Below are 19035 nucleotides of genomic sequence, written 5' to 3'. Positions count from 1 at the left end.
TGTTATTATACTATTATTTATGCTCTTTTTTTTTTTAAATTTATTGATTTGTTATTATTTTAACTTTGAGTTCTAGGAGTTTGTATTTTCTTGTGACAAAAATGAAGGGAAACATTGTGCTAAATTTTTTCCAAGAAAGTTAAGGTCCGAATGCTAAATTTTTTCCAAAAAACTTAAGGTCCGAAGATGTATTTTTAATCTTTTTTTCTTTTGTGAATGCTAAATTTTTTCCAAAAAATTTAAGGTCCGAAGGTGTATTTGTAATCTTTTTTTCTTTTGTTATTATATTATTTATGTTGATCTCTTCTTCTTTCTTTTTCTTGATTTGTTGATATTTTAACCTTTTGAAGACTTATGTATTTTATTAGGACATTTCAATATGAATGAAGAATTTAGAACACTTGGAAACATTTAAAAAGTATCCAATTTTATTTCTCGAACGAGAGACTCATATTGTAATGAATTTTCACTATTTGAACAGTAAGAATATAATTATTGTTGCTCTCGATTTCTCACGTAAAAATACTATCTTTATCATCCAAAATATGAGAATGATAGTTACTCACAACTCTAAAAGCATCTACATTCTTTTATAAAAGTGCTTACAAATTACTACTAACAACATACTCTTTTTTTTCATAAATATACCTCATGTGAATCATAAATAAAATATAGACAATAATTTTTTCATTTTTAGGAAAATAAACAAAACCCCAATTAAATCTAGCAGCCTGTACCCCTCAATTACTAATGCAAATTTATTTACGATAAAAACTCAATTAGTCATAATTAATGCCCGTAATACTATTTATTTATAATTATTCAAATTTATTATTTACTTCAATTTTATGTTACTATTCTTTTTTATTACTATAAGTACTAAAAAGGAAGTCATTTCTACCGCGTAACATTCTTTCTTTTCCATTTCTAAGCTTTCTTTTCATTCTTCACTATTATTAATGTGCTCATTCATTTGAAACTCTTTTTCCTAAAAAGAAGTTATTTCTTAGGTTCTTTTTTGTTTGTTTTTCTTTTGTCACAATTATTCATTTTATATTGTATTTTGGTGCAGATTTTTTTTTTTGTCAGGAAATTAAGTAGAGTTTTCCCTTACTTGTAAAAATATTTGTCCAAATTCAAGCTTGATAAACATGTCATCATTAGTAATATATCATTGTTTGCTACTCTTATTATTTATTGCAAGTTTGTATATAGTCATACTATGAATTTCAACGTAATATTTCTTTAAGGAAAATGCCCTATTATAAATCGTAGGAATAATTATATTAATTTCATATTGAATTTTTGTAATTCTTATAACTTTGTAGAATATATTATTTTTAGTGTTATATCAAATTTTGTTATTTTTTTCATTTATTGCAAACTTGTACATAATTATAGTGTAGATTGGAATGTAATGATTTTATCTTTTTTCTGGAGTAAATGTCTTATTGTAATTTTAGGAATAATTATATCAAATTCATATTGAGTTGTGGTTATTCTTTCATTATATTTATAAATAAATAAAGAAGATTTGTATGTATTTTTTTTTTAAATGTGGATATTTCTTTTATCTCAAAAAAAGAATGACATGATGCATCTTTTTAATCAGAGAATCATTTATCACTTTTTCCAATATCATTTGCAATTTAAAGTTTAATCGAATTCAATATGATGGTTATTAATAGCTATAAGATGAAAATTACGAGATTTTAGTTGTTTTAATTTTATCCTTCCTTATACTATAAAAGACATTCTTAAGCAAAAGTTCAAAAATAGTAGTAATAATTAATTTAATATCATAATTTATTTTTGAAAACTTACAGTTATTTCATAATTTTACTAATATACTAACTTTTTTATTCGATTGTCGATATGAACAGATTTACATTTTCAATATTTTATTTTTTTTACACATCTTAAAATCATATTAGTTAGTTTATATAGGATTAAATAAAATCATTTATATTTTAGGTTTATTACCAAATTTTTACGTTATTTTTTTTTCATTTCTTATATAAGTTGATATTATACATTAATTTAAATGAGTAAATCTCATTTAGTGTCGTCTTACACATTCATTCGATAAAAAAAACATATATATAATCTAAAGGATCATGAAAAGACAATTATTGTTTCTTATATAAAATTATAATACTAATTAATATTTAATTATATTTATGCTCCCTTCGTCTCATTTTATGTGGCACCCTTTGACTTGATACGGTGTTTAAGAAAAAAAAGACTTTTAAAAGTTGTGGTAAATTCTATTTAATTATAGTAAAATAACATTTTTTTAGGATGGACTATGAAGAAAAATGTGTCACATAAAATGAAACAGATGGAGTACGATTTTTAGGACCGACGGTGCTTATTTAAGGATTTTTTTTTATGAAACCAATATCTCATATATCAAGTTAAAATTACAAATTTATGTGTTAAAATTTGTTATCTAATTTATTTGGATTTAAAATTTTTAAAGATATCTTTAAAACCTTTTCACACCGCGCATAGCGCGGCTAAGTTTACTAGTAACTTAATATAGTAGTATTTGACCTCATAAAAACGTGTATCTTTTAGAATTCAAATCAAGTTCACTTAAGTAATTAGTATGTCATGCCTCGGAAAAGTCAAAGAGTTGTATTTGAAGTATTTAAATTAAATAGATACATGTAAGTGTTTCATCTTACAAATTAATTTATGTTCTTAATTAATATTTGTCTTTAATTTGTTGTAACACTTGACCTTTCAACTTTGTAAGTGAATCTTCATATTTTCAAAGCTATATTTTTTTCCTACAAAAACAAATCTTTCAATAGTATTTCCATAGAAAGATTCATATGTGATACAATTTTTGTGTGTGGGAGACTAGATAAGCTTTGATCAAGTGAACAAAATTTCAAGACAAGAGGATTTATGGCAAAATTATAAGGCATAATGTGATTATAGGGATGAATAACACTTCAATTACTAGAATATCGAAGCTTGATGTATTTATTTTTTTTAACTTATATAGTTGAATATCACTTCCCTTAACTTGTCTTCCAAGATTTTTAACTCTTTTTTTATGGTCAAAGGTTGAATATTTATTACTATAGCTTCGTTTTAATTTGCATTATCAATAATTTAATTTTATCATAAGATTTCGTTTTTCTATCTCCCCCTCCCCCTCTCTGCACCAAATACTGCAAAATAAAGATTTTTTTTAGAAAACTTGTAACAATAAAGTAAAGAGTATAATTGAATTCATATGTTTATCACTTAGCAAAACCTCATAAATTTTCCCCAAAAATTATACATTTTTGGTGTACACGTGTGAAGCACGTGATCCTAAACTAGTATATATATATATATACTGTAAATACTAAATAGTAGTACTACTTTAATTAATATATAAGGAAACACTATGTCATACTTGTTTATGGAGTATGATTTGCTCGTTTGGTAAGATTGTATAAAAATTTAAGAAATTTTGATAGTTTTCACAATTTGTCGATTTCTTGGTGTTTATATACACATCTATATAGCTATGCAAATCAATACAATACTATACAAACTGGGATCATGTTTGTCTATATTATACATATAAGAAATATTTATATTGTCCTGCACATAATTGTAGTACCTACATTTGACGCTCGAATACAACAATAATAACTACGTCTCAGTCTAGAATAAATTGGGATCGTCTCAATCTAGAATAAATTAAAATCGACAATATGAATCCTCACTAACACCTCGAACCAGATAGTATGTCTTCCACCAACAATTTGCTACAACATAACATCTGTCCTAGCAGGCAACAAACAAAAGAAGTTAACAAGCACACAAAACAATAAAGATTCATATAGTCGACATCAACTTATGGTGAAAAGAAAATGACAACAACAATGTATGTATATCAAAAACAATGATAATTTGAATAACACTTGTTTCCAAGGATGGACATTGAGTGAAAGTTACGGATTCATCTGAAACTAGTAACTTTGGATCGAACATTGTATATATATATATATATATAAAAAAAAAAACTTAACTAAAGAAGAACAAATAGTAATTGATTCCAAACCCAGTAAATCAAATGAGTTGTGGTAGAATTCCAAACTCGAATACTAGTTCAAATTCTGAATCTGCCCCTCGGGACTAATAGAGTTTCTCATTTATCAAAGGAATTCCATAGCACACCAAGATCAACATTTCCTCCGGAGAGAACAATTCCAATATGATTGCATTCACTATAGACTGGATTTTTTTGGAAACCATCGGAAAGAACAGCTGCAAGGCCTATAGCTCCACTTGGTTCCACTGCAATCTTCAGAACTTCATAGCAAAGTTTCATAGCTTGTATTATCTCCTTATCATCAACAACTATGACGTCATCCACGAGATCGCGGACAATAGGCCTGTTTAATGGTAAAGGTAAATGCCAGAAGTCCAAGAAAGGTTTTATTTTGACTATGAAAAAGCTTTAAAATAGGCAGACAGTAGTTTATAGTAGAAGGAGCTCGACTTTACCACGTGAGATCTCCAAGAAAAGCTCGAAGGCCATCAGCAATAGTGTTGACTTCAGATAACTTAGTGATCCTACCATTACTCTTTGATTGGAAAGCATCATTTGCTCCCATTGGTTCGGCAGCCAAAATGCGAATGGTAGGGTTGATAGCCTTGGCAGCCAATGCAACTCCTGATATCATACCACCTCCTTCATTCCGAATCAGAAAATGAGGCTGATTTACAAATTAAAATTTCAAGAAAAACGATATATCAAAGTCTTAAAATTGTTGATTTACCGCTGATTGGGACTATTAAAGTGTCAATTTCCGAAGCCTGTTCCAGAAATTCCAGAGATATTGTACCCTGCCCACTGTAAAGACCACTAAAAGACATTAATGGAGAATTATTCATTAGTAGAGATCATTCTGTCTAGATTCATAGCGAAAAAAGTGAGACTGTGTTACCTTATAATGCGCCCATCATTAGAGGAAGAAATAAGAACAGCACCGGTATCTTGCAACACCTTGTTTGCAGTATCTTCCCGGGACTGCATTGATGGCTCACTGACGATAACATGACCACCGTAACGTTTGACATTCGCGACTTTGCATTTTGGAGCATCTTTTGGTATAACTATATATGCAGGGATGCCCCGTAGTTTTGCAGCCAAAGAAAGAGCTGCAGCATGATTTCCACTAAATTCGATGGGAAGTAGATTAGGGGATAATCCAAAAAATTAAATAAAGATAGTTTTATTACAGAAACCAAAAAGCTCTGAACAAACCTGCTATGAGTTACAACTCCTTTAGTGGCCTGATCATCATCAAGTGAAAAAATAGCATTGCATGCCCCTCGGAATTTAAAAGCTCCCCTGATAAATTGCACGAACAAATGGCCCTTAATTAGAAGCGAAAATAGCAGAAACTTTAATTCACTACAACACACTTATATAGGAACTACTTTGAAAAAATCCCTGACGTTCTATGTTAAAGAGTTCTCACCCCTTCTGAAAGCATTCACATTTGAAGTACAACTTTCTTCCAGCAATAGAATCTAAAGTGTCTGAGGTGAGCACAGGAGTTTGTTGCGCAAAGGGCTTGATGCGTACTTGAGCTTCCCTGATGGAAGAGATATCAGCAGCATAACTGTCACTAGATTTTGTGTGATTTGGTTCCATCAATAATTACTATGGAAGTTAACAATCGCAAAGCTGAAAACATGTGAAATTTTTTGAGTCAGTCCAGGGAAGATCAAAGAAAAAAAAATACCAAACAAGGTTGAATCTCTCTAGTTTATCCAGAGAGGATCTAAGACGAGAAATATATAATCAGATGACTTTGACAACAGACACACGAATAATACGCTACCAAGAAAAATAATATCATATAACATGACAAATTGCCTGAGTATGGTCTTAAAGAGAAAGGAAATTGTTTTGATCTCAAGGATCAACCAAGGGAAATGATGGATCATGGACTCGTTACCCATAAGCCACGGAGTCTAAATCTATAATCAAGTTTCAATCTTAATGTCAAATGATGGGTTAAATCTCAATTTCCCTAAATTTCAAACTTGAGGCCAAATCTCAATATTCTACGCCTCAAATCATAAATCTAAAGCTGAAAGCATATCTCATTACCACAATCCATCAAAATATTCAATTTTGATATATCAATATATATATATTAACATTCTTTTTCCAAAGTAAAACATCTTAACCGTATACGAATCATTAAATCGTCATCATTTCTTACTAGACAAAACATTTTCAAAAGAACCAAGAAAGCAGTTACATGGAAAATAGATGTGACCATCATCACAGATGTGTTGATTCTCTTATCACTTCTGCTCCACTTGGACTCTACATTATATCGTTATCAAGTTCTAGCATATCCTTATCAACAATTTTTTTTTAAAAAAGCAACCAATAAAGCTATGAACTTAGTAAATTTTAACCTGAAGCTTAAATTGACGAGAGCTTCACTATCGGCTCAAATAAAGTTCCAGCTGCTTCCTTCGAGCAAAATGTTTTTTTTCAAAAGAACCAAGAGCTCTCTTACCCTAATATATCTCATATACTTATATGTTGATAAGAATAAATGGGTCTGGCCCCCTTCTTCACTCATAAATTAGTTACCTAACTAAGCAAATATAGCTACTATATCAAAAATACATAGTTATAGTTTTAAAATATTACCAAATGTGGCGTCAGTTACAATTTTATAGCAAATTCACTAGCTTGTTTCCTTTCCCCTTTTTAAGGATTAATGGGTCTAGCCCACTTCTTCACTCATAAATTAGTTACCTAACTAAGCAAATATATATAGCTACTATATCTAAAAATACATAGTTCTAGTTTTAAAAATATTACCAAATGTGGCGTCAGTTACCATTTTATAGCAAATTCACTAGTTTATTTCCTTTGCCTTTTTGAAGGCTTAATACACTGTATGTATCTATCGGTTAACTCTCTTACCAAATCCCACTTTCCATAATTTGCTCCTAATTCTCTATCTTGAGATTTTGCTTCTTCCTCAATTCGTGGCACCGTGATTTTTTCAGTTAAGTAACGGTTTTGCATAAATATGTTGGTTATATGTATCTAATAGTTTTTCCTACTGATTCTCAGACTTTAAGCCACTAATTTGAATTATTTTAGGAGGCTTCTCCAGCTTTTTTCTGTGTATCAATGGCGGAAGCTTCTACTCCTAAGAGGCTTACTCGAGGTATTACCCTCTAACCAACATTCTTATCAAGATTGTCCATACTTTGATTTGTGCATTTTCACTCAAGAAGATAACAATGCAGGGATTGTTGCTGCTTTAGAAGCCGAGAGGAGAACCAAGTTCCGCAATGACCCCATAAAAATGCGGTCATTGGATAAACAACAACAAAAAAATCAAAGAAATTGAAAGTTGTTGCAGCAGAATCGATAATAAGAAAGGAAAGAGGTTGTTTAAGATACATGTATCGAAAAGTAGAAAAAAGAAATTTCGACCCATGCTATCAAGGAAACAAGTGTAGGGTAGGAGAGCTCTTGGTTAGGTAACTTATCCCTTTCCAGATACACACAAATTTCTAGATATTACCCAAATATGATCCAGAGAGGGTTTGATTGTAATTTTTTCTTCTTGATTGTATACATTTATTATTATATTTTGCCACAATATGTATGAGATAATAAACATTGTATTTTGCCACAATATGTATGATAAAAATATCAATAATAATACATGTATCAGATATATTACTATATCCGGAATAATGACAGTGGAATTTAAGTATCATTTACTCAAAAATGACAAAGAAAAACAGTGTTACCTTATAAAGTGCCCATCATTAAAGGAAGGAATAAGAACAGCACCGGTATCTTGCAACACCTGGTTTGCAGTATCCTCTCGGGACTGCATCAATGTCTCACTCGAGATAACCTGACCACAGAAACATTTGACATTCTCGACTTTACTGAATCAACTCGAAAATCCATTTGGGTCCATGAGAAACAGACTCAACTTCAGATAGTTTTTACACCCATTACAGCAAAAAAAAAAAACTAAAATCAAGTAGACACTGAAAATAGAAAGAGAAATAAGAGGGAAAGAATGAACCTTAATGGCTGGAAAGAACTTACGGTCCCTGAGCAGAAAGATACCCCAATACTCAGTAGCTAAAATCACAGAAATTGACTCAACACTGGATGGAACTTCCATACCAAGTGTAATCCCACAAGTGGGGTCTGGGATGGTAGAGTATACGCAGACCTTACCCATACCTCGTGGAGGTAGCGAGTTTGTTTCCGAAAGACCATCGGCTCAAGAGCATCAAAGCAAGCAGTTATAAAAAAGAAAATAAGACAGTAGCGGGAAAATGACAACTAAGAAGGAAAGCAGTACATAGCATTCATAACAAAAGAACACTAAAAAAAACAAATAATGTGAGACATAAATTAAAGAACAAGAATTTGCAAGAATACATGAATCTGGGGAGAGATTGAATACAGGGTTTCTCATTTGTTAACGGAATTCCAAAGCACACCAAGATCAACATTGCCTCCAGAAATTACAATGCCAATATTATTGCATTCACTATAGGCTGGATTTGTTTTAAAACTATTGGAAAGAACGGCTGCAAGGCCAATAGCTCCACTTGGTTCCACTGCAATCTTTAGAATTTCATAGCAGTCTCATAGCTTGTATTATCTCTTCATCATCAACAACTATGACATCATTCACGAGATCGTGGACGATAGGCCTGTTTGACAGTAAAGGTAAATGCCAGATACCATTTATCAAATTGGCTTGTAAGAAAAAGCAAAGTTATCAAGAGTGTGTTAGAAAAAGCAAAGTTATCAAATTGGCTTGTTAGAAATCCGCGTAGAAGTGAAAGAAAAGGAGCTAGGGGGTTAGAAGGGCTTGGGAAAAAGGGACCAAGAGGCTTCTTCAGTGCAGGGGTAAATACACTAAAAGTGAGAACCAAAAAATTCTGTTGCTTGGACCCTCCAAAGATGTTGCCTCGCTCGGGTCGGATCCTCAAAATGCATACCTGACAATATTTTTGAAGAATCCAAGCAACATAGTTTAAAAAAATTAGTATGATCTCTAAAACATAAAGTCATGCCGATCTTGCCGCCAACAAACCTTTGATTTTGATTGCCAAAAGCTCCAAAATAGGCACAGTAATTTAGAGTAGGAGGAGATCTAAGACCTTACCATGTGAGGTCTCCAAGAAAGGCTCGAAGCCCATCGGCAATAGTGTTGACCTCAGATAACTTAGTGATCCTGCCATTGATCTTCGACTGGAAAGCATCATCCGCTCCCATTGGTTTGGCAGAAAAAATGTGAATGGCAGGATTAATGGCTTTGGCAGCCAATGCAACTCCCCGATATCAGACCACCACCTTCATTCCATACCAGTAATTGAGGCTGGTCTACAAATTAAAATTTGAAGAAAATGATATATCAAAGTCTTTAAAAAGTTGATTTACCGCTAATTGGGACTATTAAGGTGTCAATTTCGGAAGCCTGTTCCAGAAGCTCCAGTGATATTGTACCCTGCCCACTGTAAATGCCACAAAAAAACATATTAGATGGAGAAATATTCATCAGCACAGATCATACTGTCTAGATTCCTAGCAAAAAGGTTCAATTTTTTGGAAAAAGTAGTATTTTGGAATATCAAAACCTACTATTCCATACAGTTCAATTAGAAGTTCAAGGTTGACTTGGAATAGTTCGTAATGTGCAAATGTCGAGAAAGATGAAATCATCATACAGAAGGATCATTAACACATAAAGTGAGATGTAGGGCTCAGGTTGTCTTGGGCAGGAGATAGAATTTTAACAAAACACGTGCATCCGAATACTCTTAAGGCTTCTTTGGGGGCTTTCAGGCCCTTCTCAATCTATTTTGTAGTTGAGAAGGGGGAAGTACCAAGTATCATCTATTCAAAAATAATAAAGAAAACCAATGTTACCTTATAATGCGCCCATCATTATAGGGATGAATAAGAACAGCACCAGTATCTTGCAACACCTTGTTTGCAGTATCCTATCAGGACTGCATCGATGGCTCACTCCAGATAACCTGACCACCGTAACGTTTTTTTGACATTCTCGACTTTGCATTTTAGAGCATTTTTTGGTATAACAATATAAGCAGGGATGCCCCGTAGCTTTGCAGCCAAAGCAAGAGCTGCAACATGATTTCCACTAAATTTAACGGGAAGTAGATCAGGAGGTAATCCAGAAAAATAAATATAGATAGTAAACCACAGAAACCAGAAAGATCTGAACGAACCAGCTATGAGTTACAACTCCTTTAGCATCATGATCATCATCAAGTGAATAAATAGCATTGCAGGCCCTTCGGAATTTAAAAGCTACCCTGATAAATTGCACAAACAATGGCCCTTAATTAGAACCCTTAGAAGCGAAAAATAGCAGAAACTCTAGTTCACTACAACACACTTATACAGGACTACTTTGAAAGAAATCCTTCCACTCTATGTTAAAGAGCTTCTCACCCCTTCTGAAAGCATTCACATTTAAAGTACAACTTTCTTCCAGCAATAGAGTCTAAAGTTTCTGAGGTGAGGACAGGAGTTTTGTGCGCAAAGGGCCCGATGCGTACTTGAGCTTGCCTGATGGAAGAGATATCAGCAGCATAATCATTGCTAGATGTTGGGTGGTTAGGTTCCATCAATAATTACTATGGAAGTCAACACTCCTGAAACTGAAAACATGTGGAATCTCTCAAATCTATCCAATGAAGAACTAAGACGAGAAATATATAATCAGTTGACACAAGAAGAATACACTTCCAATACAAACAATAATGTCATATAACATGAAAAATTTTGTGAACTTGGCAATGGGGAATCAAACGTAATACACATATTTTCCTGCGAAACAAAGGGCATTCTGTGTCCCAAAGGACTTCAATGTACTGCACTCAGACTTATCAGTTTTTTACCCCCATCACCCACAATTTGAACGAACTGTCTTCGGCTCGAATTAGTTATATTAATCAATCAATCAACTAGGCCTAAACCCTCAACTAGTTGGTATCTGCTATAAATACTAGAGTTTACACCAAGGATTTGAACCTATGACCTAAAACAATTTTTTAACCCCCTTTACCACTATACTAGAATCTTTCCTCACGCGAGGCAGGAGTGGATGTAGTTCACAATTTACGAGTTCATCTACACCAGTAACTTTAGCTCAGACCTAGTATATATGTATAAAGATTCACTAAATAAGAACAGATAATGGATTTGAATGGGATGCAACAAAAGTTTTGAACTTGAAACCATAAAGTTCAAAATTTGGATCCGCCTATGTGTCGAGGCATTCAATAAAACATTGTTTAAGTGAACGGATTCAATTGAACCCCTTTACCTTTCTTCGCTCCTCCTCTGGATCCAGATACACAGACCAATCAACCAAATAACCATATGTAAATACACCCCTGTCAAATCCTTCAAAAATGCACTATTTTGGGAGGACCCAACACACACCTTGAAGAGAGTCCGAACAACATAACTTATACGTCAGTGGTCACATGCTCACAACATTATTCTACATCCGCTACCTTAAAATGCAACCCCTCAATGAGATAACCAACTTCCCCATCACCAACAAACAAGATGCAGATACACAGACACATGGATAGAGGTAGCATATATCACGGGTTCGGCAGAACTCTCTAGCTTTGATTCAAATCATGTATATGCATTTAAAAAAATCACCACATAAATTCACAATCCAATTACTAACACTTGAGACAGTAAAATCTTAGAATTCAGAATTCATAACTTTCAAATCCTAGCTCCGACCTCTGTACAGAACACTTAACCAAAACAAGCATATGCAAATACACTACTATCATCTTTATCAAGGAAATATAAATAAAAAAGGTAACTTTTTCATACATAAACAACAAGAAGCAGGAGAATCTTAGTAACTGATGCACTCACACTCAATCACGATGATAGTAGTTAATCTAGGAGCTAAGGCTCGAAGAAGATGAAGGCTAATTCAGGGTACAACCGAGAAGATTAGCTAAGAAGATGTAGAAGAAGGAAGAAAGAATAGATTGATATTATTCATGAATGAATGAATCAGTACATTTGTATTTATACAACTAATCAATGGTAAAATGACTTAAGGAAGAATACAACAAAAGTAACTAACTAACTAATTTCTTGGCAGTTGAACAGTGTTAACTGCCTAACAATTCTAACAGCTTTCTAACAGATTTCAGATTCCTTTACATTCATTTTAACTCGACTACATATACTTGCATCAATACCCCCCAATTGAAGAATAGCCTTGTCCTCAAGGCTGGAATGAAGGAAATCTATGCTGCAACGCGGTGAGAATTTCCCAGGTGGCCTGAGTTGTATCAATGCCCAGCCATTTAACCAACACTTGACAAACAGCCTTATTACCCCTCTTGATCATCCTCCTCTCTAATATAGCCTCAGGCAAGGGGCAGTAGGGACTAGATATATGTAACACTGGAGGATGGTTGAGGACAGCAGGCACTTCATGGCATTTTTTCAACTGTGATACATGAAAAGTAGGATGGATCAATACATCTGCTGGGAGCAAAAGCTTATAAGCAACTTCCCCAATCTTAGCATCAATCAGATAGGGACCAAAGTACTTAGCAGCTAACTTGTTAAAGGGTCTAATTGCCACAGAGAACTGCCTGTAAGGCTGTAGCTTCAAATAGACCCAATCACCCACATGAAACTGTCTGTCAGACCTATGTTTATTGGCCATATCTCGCATTCTTTGTTGAACCCTAGACAATTGGAACTTCAGCAAGGCAATAATAGCTTCCCTAGCCTCCAAGGACCTGTCAACCATCTCATTAGAGGATTCACCAGCCAAATAGGGAAGATGAATAGGTGGCTTTTGACCATAAAGAACTTCATAAGGGGAGCATTTGATAGCTGAATGATAGGTTGTGTTGTACCACCACTCAGCAAGAGGCAAGTGAGCAACCCACTCAAAGGGTTTATCTGAACAGAAACACCTCAGATAAGTCTCCAAGGTCCTGTTCAAGACCTCAGTCTGACCATCTGTTTGAGGATGGTAGGCTGTAGATTTATGCAACTGAACTCCGTGCAAGGTGAACAATTCTTGCCAAAATGAACTCAAGAAAACAGGGTCTCTATCACTGACTATAGTAGAGGGCATACCATGCAGCCTAAACACATTGTCCAAGAAGCTTTGAGCTACAGTCTGAGCAGTGTAAGGATGCTGCAAGCAAATAAAATGGCCATACTTACTCAACCTATCAACCACCACTAGAATGACATCCTTGCCTTTAGATTTAGGTAAACCCTTAATGAAATCCAAGCTAATGTCAGTCCAAACACCTTCAGGGATAGGTAGAGGTTGAATTAATCCAGGATAAGCTGAGGCATCATACTTGTGTCTCTGGCACACTTCACATCTGTTAATGAAACTCCTGACATCTGTAACCATGGTCTTCCAGTAGAATAGGGACTGCAATCTCCTAATGGTAGCATCCATTCCAGAGTGGCCACCCTGAGGTGTAGAATGCCACAACTGAATAATGTGTTCTCTCAGCTGATGGTCAGATCCTACCACCAATCTTCCTTTCCACCTAAGCTGAGAGTTAATCCAAGTAAAGGATTTATAAGGTTGCACTATCAGTTTAGTGATCAAGGTCTGTAAAGTAGCATCAGAAGTCCAAGATTGTTGAATCTGACAGAAGAGTGTATCATGGGGTGTAAGCAAGGACAAGGCCAATAACTCTACACCTTGATTTCTAGAGAGAGCATCAGCAGCTTTGTTGTCCAGTCCTTTTTTGTATTCAATAGTGAAGTCAAAAGCCATAAGCTTTGAGATACCAGCCACCTGAAAATCAGTGTGTATAGTTTGTTCCAGCAGATGCTTCAATGCCTTCTGGTCAGTCCTGACTATGAAGGGTCGACTTAACAAATAATGTGACCACTTAGTCACTGCAAAAACCAATGCCAGCAATTCTCTATCATAAACACACATGGACTGATGTCTAGGGGCCAGTGTTTTACTAATATAAGCAATAGGGTGCCCCTGCTGCATTAGGACAGCACCAATACCTGTACCACTTGCATCTGTCTCAATAACAAAAGGTTCAGCATAGTTTGGCAGAGCCAAGACAGGAGCAGTCACCAAAGCTTCTTTGAGAGTAAGGAAAGCTGCAGTAGCTTCCTATTGGTGCAGTACACTGTACTTTTCACCTACCACCTGACATGACAGCTTTACAGCTATACCCCATTTTGAATCTGGACAAGAGCACTCTGCCAGGGACCGAGTCCCTGCACTTGTGAGGATCATCAAAACACCTAGAATATAACAAATTCTATATTTTTCTCTCTCATGTTGTTGTATTTTTGTATTAGAACGAATAGATATAATAATAAGTAATATAAGAGTGAATGAATAGTGATACAAAATCAAATGAATATAAATTATACAAGAATGAATAAATAAAGTAGATTTTACACAAATCTCATAGTGTTAAGAGCTAATTACATCATATTCCTACTCTTTTCCAAATTACAAAAATCCCTTAAATTTGGTGGAATCCGGATACATTCCAATACGTCCCGATACATCGTGTCCCAGTTTCGAATACATCCCTCAACGTCCTGATATATTGCGTCTCAATTTCGAATACATCACTGAACATCCTGATACATCGCGTCTCAATTTTGGATACATCACGCAACGTCCGATACATCGCATAAAGTGATGTATCCGACTGATACATTGCGTAAAGTGATGTATCGGATTGATATATCACGTAAAGTGATGTATCTGGTATATCCCATAAAGTAACGTCTTGATACATTACGTACGTCTTAATACATTGCGTAAAGTGATGTATTCAACTAATACATTGCGTAAAGTAATGTATTTGACTTATACATCACGTAAAGTAGAAATTTTTGTAATTTTTAAACGATAGAAATTTTTAAAGAATATAGTAAAAAAAGTTGTATATTTAGATAAATTTTGCATATATTACAAGAGTGAGTGAATCCAACTGAAATTAGAACAAAGAATGCCATCCCTTGTATTTTGTGTGCGTCTTTTGCATATACATTCACACTATATTTGTGGATACATGCCAGGGTATACAACTTTTCCTCCATTTCACTCCTACATCCTTTCCATAACACCAAACATGTGGACGCCACCTCCGTCTCCGGCCAACACTGCCACCTTCGCTCACCAGAGACCAAACCAGGTATAATCCATATTTTCTCTCTGGCGACCCCTTCCTTAATCCCCACCAAGTCCCTTCAAATTGAATGTAAAATGCTTGCGTTAATGGTGAAAACTTGTTCTGAAGTTGGATGAATGCACTATTGATGATACTTTTTTTTGGTTAGGAACTATGATTCTCATAAGAAATGGGGAGGACTGAAAACTTCACAGAACCGCAGCACTCTAATTAGTAGTGCCCACCACTTGTTTGATAATTTGCCACTGTGATATTTAGGCCTACTTGTTGATAGTTTCTTAGGCTTAAGTATATGGTATTAAATACGTTGTAGCCGTACATTGAGCTCGCATTATATAAGGTGTGGTGCAGAAAATCTATACTGTTTAAGTATGACTTTGTTTCAATAATACACTTGCATTTGTGCGTGAAGTAATGTGCTTCTCATTTGATGCATAATGTAGTCAGACCTAATTGAGTTTAATGTTGAAACTGAGGGAGATATTTGGAGGTCAATAGGATGTCTTTGCGGGCTAAGGTTACCTCGTTTGTGTTAACTCAGAGCTTATGCTCTCTAATAATCTGATAATATGGAAAAGAGTAGTGAATTGCTCAAGGAAACGTTATGCTTGATTATCATTGATCTCTCTGTAGTAGCACTCATAACTTGTGCTTCACCTCACTTGTATTTGTTCTGTGCAATGGGGACAGCCCGGACATGCATAATTCTACGTGTGCGGTGTTGGAGTTTGATTTTTGTTTTGCGGAGTATTATTTTCTTCATTTTTTTATAGTGCAAATACTTTTATCAATTTTTGTAGGTAATATTATGTAGTACTAATTGGTATTGCTTTGTATTGTGTGATCTTGTCTCAATTGTTCTTGTTGTGAGTTGGAATTGATCCTTCCTGAATAATTCATGTGAGGCTTAGTTGAAAGTTCATTTGGACGCATATGTGGTCTAGAATTTACCTCGATTGTTTCTCAAGGCGAAAACTTAGGTACTACATAGTTTAGAAGATGAGAGTTTCAATTAGGATTGTCAAAATGATCCCCAAAACAAATGACCCACCCAACCCACCTAGAATTTTATGGGTTGAGCTCAAGATAATATAAAATTGAGCTAAGTTTTAACTCATTCAAGTCTGACCCATTTTATAACAATTGTCAGCTTAGCTCAGTTTAATCGTCAACTTCAACCTGCTTTCTGTTTATTGCTAAATCGCAGGTTTTGGCCAAATGTTTTCAGCATCATTTGCACGTTTCTTCGTATTTAATTTCTAGTTATCTATTTTATAGATGATAACCAATTTGATGCACCATTCCCATTTCATTTGGTGTGTAATTTTGTTCACTTATGTGTTAAACATATATATGTAGAAAAGTTGAGTCTGACGATGTTATATTTTGATTTTTAGATGAAGGCATGATCAGGATTGGTGTTGAGTTCTGCCGTGTGATTAATCCTGTGTCAGTGCATCATCAAAAGGAGAGCTCTCATTTTGCACTAATGACTTGTGAGAGGTTTTGTTTGTCTTGCAAAGCTTTGAGCACATCACATGAATACATTAAGCCCAAAATCTGCCCACCCAATTTTCAAACTCATAGAACAATGCAAAAACATAGCCACCCTCAAGCAAGTGCATGCTCAAATGATCACAACTGGGCTTATTTTCCACACTTACCCTCTCAGTCGTATTCTCATTTCATCCTCCACCATAGATGCCACCATTTCCTATGCTCTAAGCATCTTCAACCATGTAACCAATCCAACAATCTTCCTTTTCAACACCCTCATCTCATCGTCACTTTCTAGGAAAAAAGATGATCAAACTCAGTTTGCGTTAGCCCTTTACAATCGTATTCTGATGCAAACCACTCTCATACCCAACAGTTACACCTACCCTTCTCTTTTTAAGGCTTGTAGTTCTCAACCATGGCTTCAACATGGCCGAGCCTTGCACACCCATGTCTTGAAATTCCTCGAACCACCTTATGATCATTTTGTTCAAGCCTCATTGCTTAATTTCTACTCCAAGTGCGGCGAATTGGGTGTTTCAAGATTCCTCTTTGATCAAATTACTGGACCTGATCTAGCTTCGTGGAACTCCATACTCGCAGCTTATGCACATAATTATTTTGTTTATTATGAATCCAATCTTGATAGTGTGTATGATAGTTCTAGTTTATCATTGGAGGTTTTGCTTCTGTTTAGACAAATGCAGAAATCTTTGACTTGTCCGAATGAAGTTAGTCTGGTGGCGTTGATTAGTGCTTGTGCTGATTTAGGTGCACTTAGTCAAGGAATATGGGCTCATTCTTATGTGCTTAGGAATGGTCTCAAGCTCAATAGATATGTTGGCGCAGCATTAATCGCTGTGTATGCAAATTGTGGGCGTCTTGATTTTGCTCGCCAGGTATTTGATCAATTGCTCGAAAGAGACACTTATTGTTATAATGCCATGATTAGAGGACTTGCAGTTCATGGCCTTGGTCTGGAAGCCCTTGAACTTTTCAAGAAAATGGATTTAGAAGGTTTAGTTCCTGATGATGTAACAATGCTAGTTATAATGTGTGCTTGCTCTAATGTGGGGTTGGTTGATCAAGGCTGCAAATTTTTTGAGTCAATGAAGGAGGATTATGGCATTGAGCCTAAGCTTGAGCACTATGGTACCTTAGTAGACCTATTTGGTCGAGCAGGCCGAGTAAAGGAGGCCGAAGAAATAGTTCAGACCATTCCTATGAAGCCAAATGCAGTTCTTTGGAGGTCCGTACTTGGAGCTGCTAGAGTTCATGGTAACTTAGAGGTAGGTGAATCAGCTTTGAAACAATTGATACAGCTAGAGCCAGAGACCAGTGGGAATTATGTGTTACTATCGAATATGTACGCTAGCTTGAACAGGTGGGATGATGTGAAGCATTTAAGGAAGTTGATGAAAGATCAGGGGATTGACAAAGCTCCTGGTAGTAGCATTGTCGATATTGATGGTGCTATGCACGAGTTCCTTATTGGCGATAAGACTCATCCAGATGCCAAATGGATATACGTGAAGCTAGATGAGATGCACAGAAGGCTGCAAGAACATGGTCATAAGTCCGGAACAAGAGAAGTTTTGTTCGACATTGAAGAGGAAGAGAAGGAAAATGCCCTTACCTACCATAGTGAAAGGTTAGCCATTGCTTATGCTCTTATTGCTTCTGATTCTGGTGCCCCTATTAGAATTATAAAGAACTTAAGGGTTTGCAATGACTGTCACACAGCTACTAAGCTTATTTCAAGGATTTATGAGAGGGAAATTATAGTAAGAGATAGATCTAGGTTTCATCACTTTAGAAATGGAACTTGTTCTTGTTTGGATTATTGGTAAAATTTGTACACATCAAGCCTACCTTTTTTTTTTTTTCATATGTTTCATTTCATTGTGTGATCTTGCTTTGGTGAAAGATATATCAATATATGTATATTGTATTAACTTCCTATTGTATTCGGGGGGTCGTTTTGTAGGAGGTATTAGAGAAAATAATACATGTATTAACTTTGGTATTTTATTTAATATACGTACTATTCTTATACGTAGTAAACCATGACAATAACAATATTGGGTGCTATTGTTATTCTAACGCAGTCTATTCAATACTATACCTATTCTAGAACACCCTATTTTCTTAACAGAAAAGGGTCAAAAACACCCTCGAACTATTCGAAATAGCTCACAGTTACCTGCCATTTGTATTTGGCATCAAAAATACCCTCAAACTATTCGAAATAGCTCACAGTTACCCGCCGTTTGT

At 34.9% G+C, this 19035-nt stretch overlaps 2 protein-coding genes and 1 pseudogene across 3 annotated transcripts; 1 reads left to right on the top strand and 2 right to left on the bottom strand.

The window, feature by feature from the left end:
* Window positions 1-3879: 3879 nt before the first annotated feature.
* LOC102605212 (serine racemase-like) lies at window positions 3880-8052 on the bottom strand. Of its 2 annotated transcripts, none has more exons than XM_006355719.2 (7): window positions 7816-8052; window positions 5496-5612; window positions 5279-5365; window positions 4959-5189; window positions 4791-4864; window positions 4516-4702; window positions 3880-4403 (listed from the first exon to the last, which is right to left on the bottom strand). In XM_006355719.2, the coding sequence occupies exons 1-7, from the start codon at window positions 7902-7904 to the stop codon at window positions 4157-4159; spliced, it is 1032 nt and encodes a 343-aa protein (XP_006355781.1). In that variant the 5' UTR covers window positions 7905-8052; the 3' UTR covers window positions 3880-4156. The 2 variants fall into 2 exon arrangements, with proteins under 2 accessions (XP_006355781.1, XP_006355782.1); XM_006355720.2 differs by having other exon boundaries at window positions 5496-5704; window positions 7816-7904.
* A 366-nt stretch (window positions 8053-8418) lies between these two features.
* On the bottom strand, window positions 8419-11943 carry LOC102605782 (serine racemase-like; annotated as a pseudogene).
* Window positions 11944-15069: 3126 nt separating this feature from the next.
* LOC102604877 (pentatricopeptide repeat-containing protein At5g43790) lies at window positions 15070-18778 on the top strand. The gene is made up of 2 exons (XM_006355718.2): window positions 15070-15267; window positions 16662-18778. Exon 2 carries the CDS (start codon window positions 16803-16805, stop codon window positions 18609-18611), a length of 1809 nt encoding a protein of 602 aa, XP_006355780.1. The 5' UTR covers window positions 15070-15267; window positions 16662-16802; the 3' UTR covers window positions 18612-18778.
* Window positions 18779-19035: the final 257 nt, after the last annotated feature.

This window comes from Solanum tuberosum, unplaced genomic scaffold (genome assembly GCF_000226075.1).
Source record: "Solanum tuberosum cultivar DM 1-3 516 R44 unplaced genomic scaffold, SolTub_3.0 scf00208, whole genome shotgun sequence".
Lineage (NCBI taxonomy): Eukaryota > Viridiplantae > Streptophyta > Magnoliopsida > Solanales > Solanaceae > Solanum > Solanum tuberosum.
Note: the sequence above shows the minus strand (reverse complement) of the source record. Positions and strands in the feature narration are given on the sequence as shown.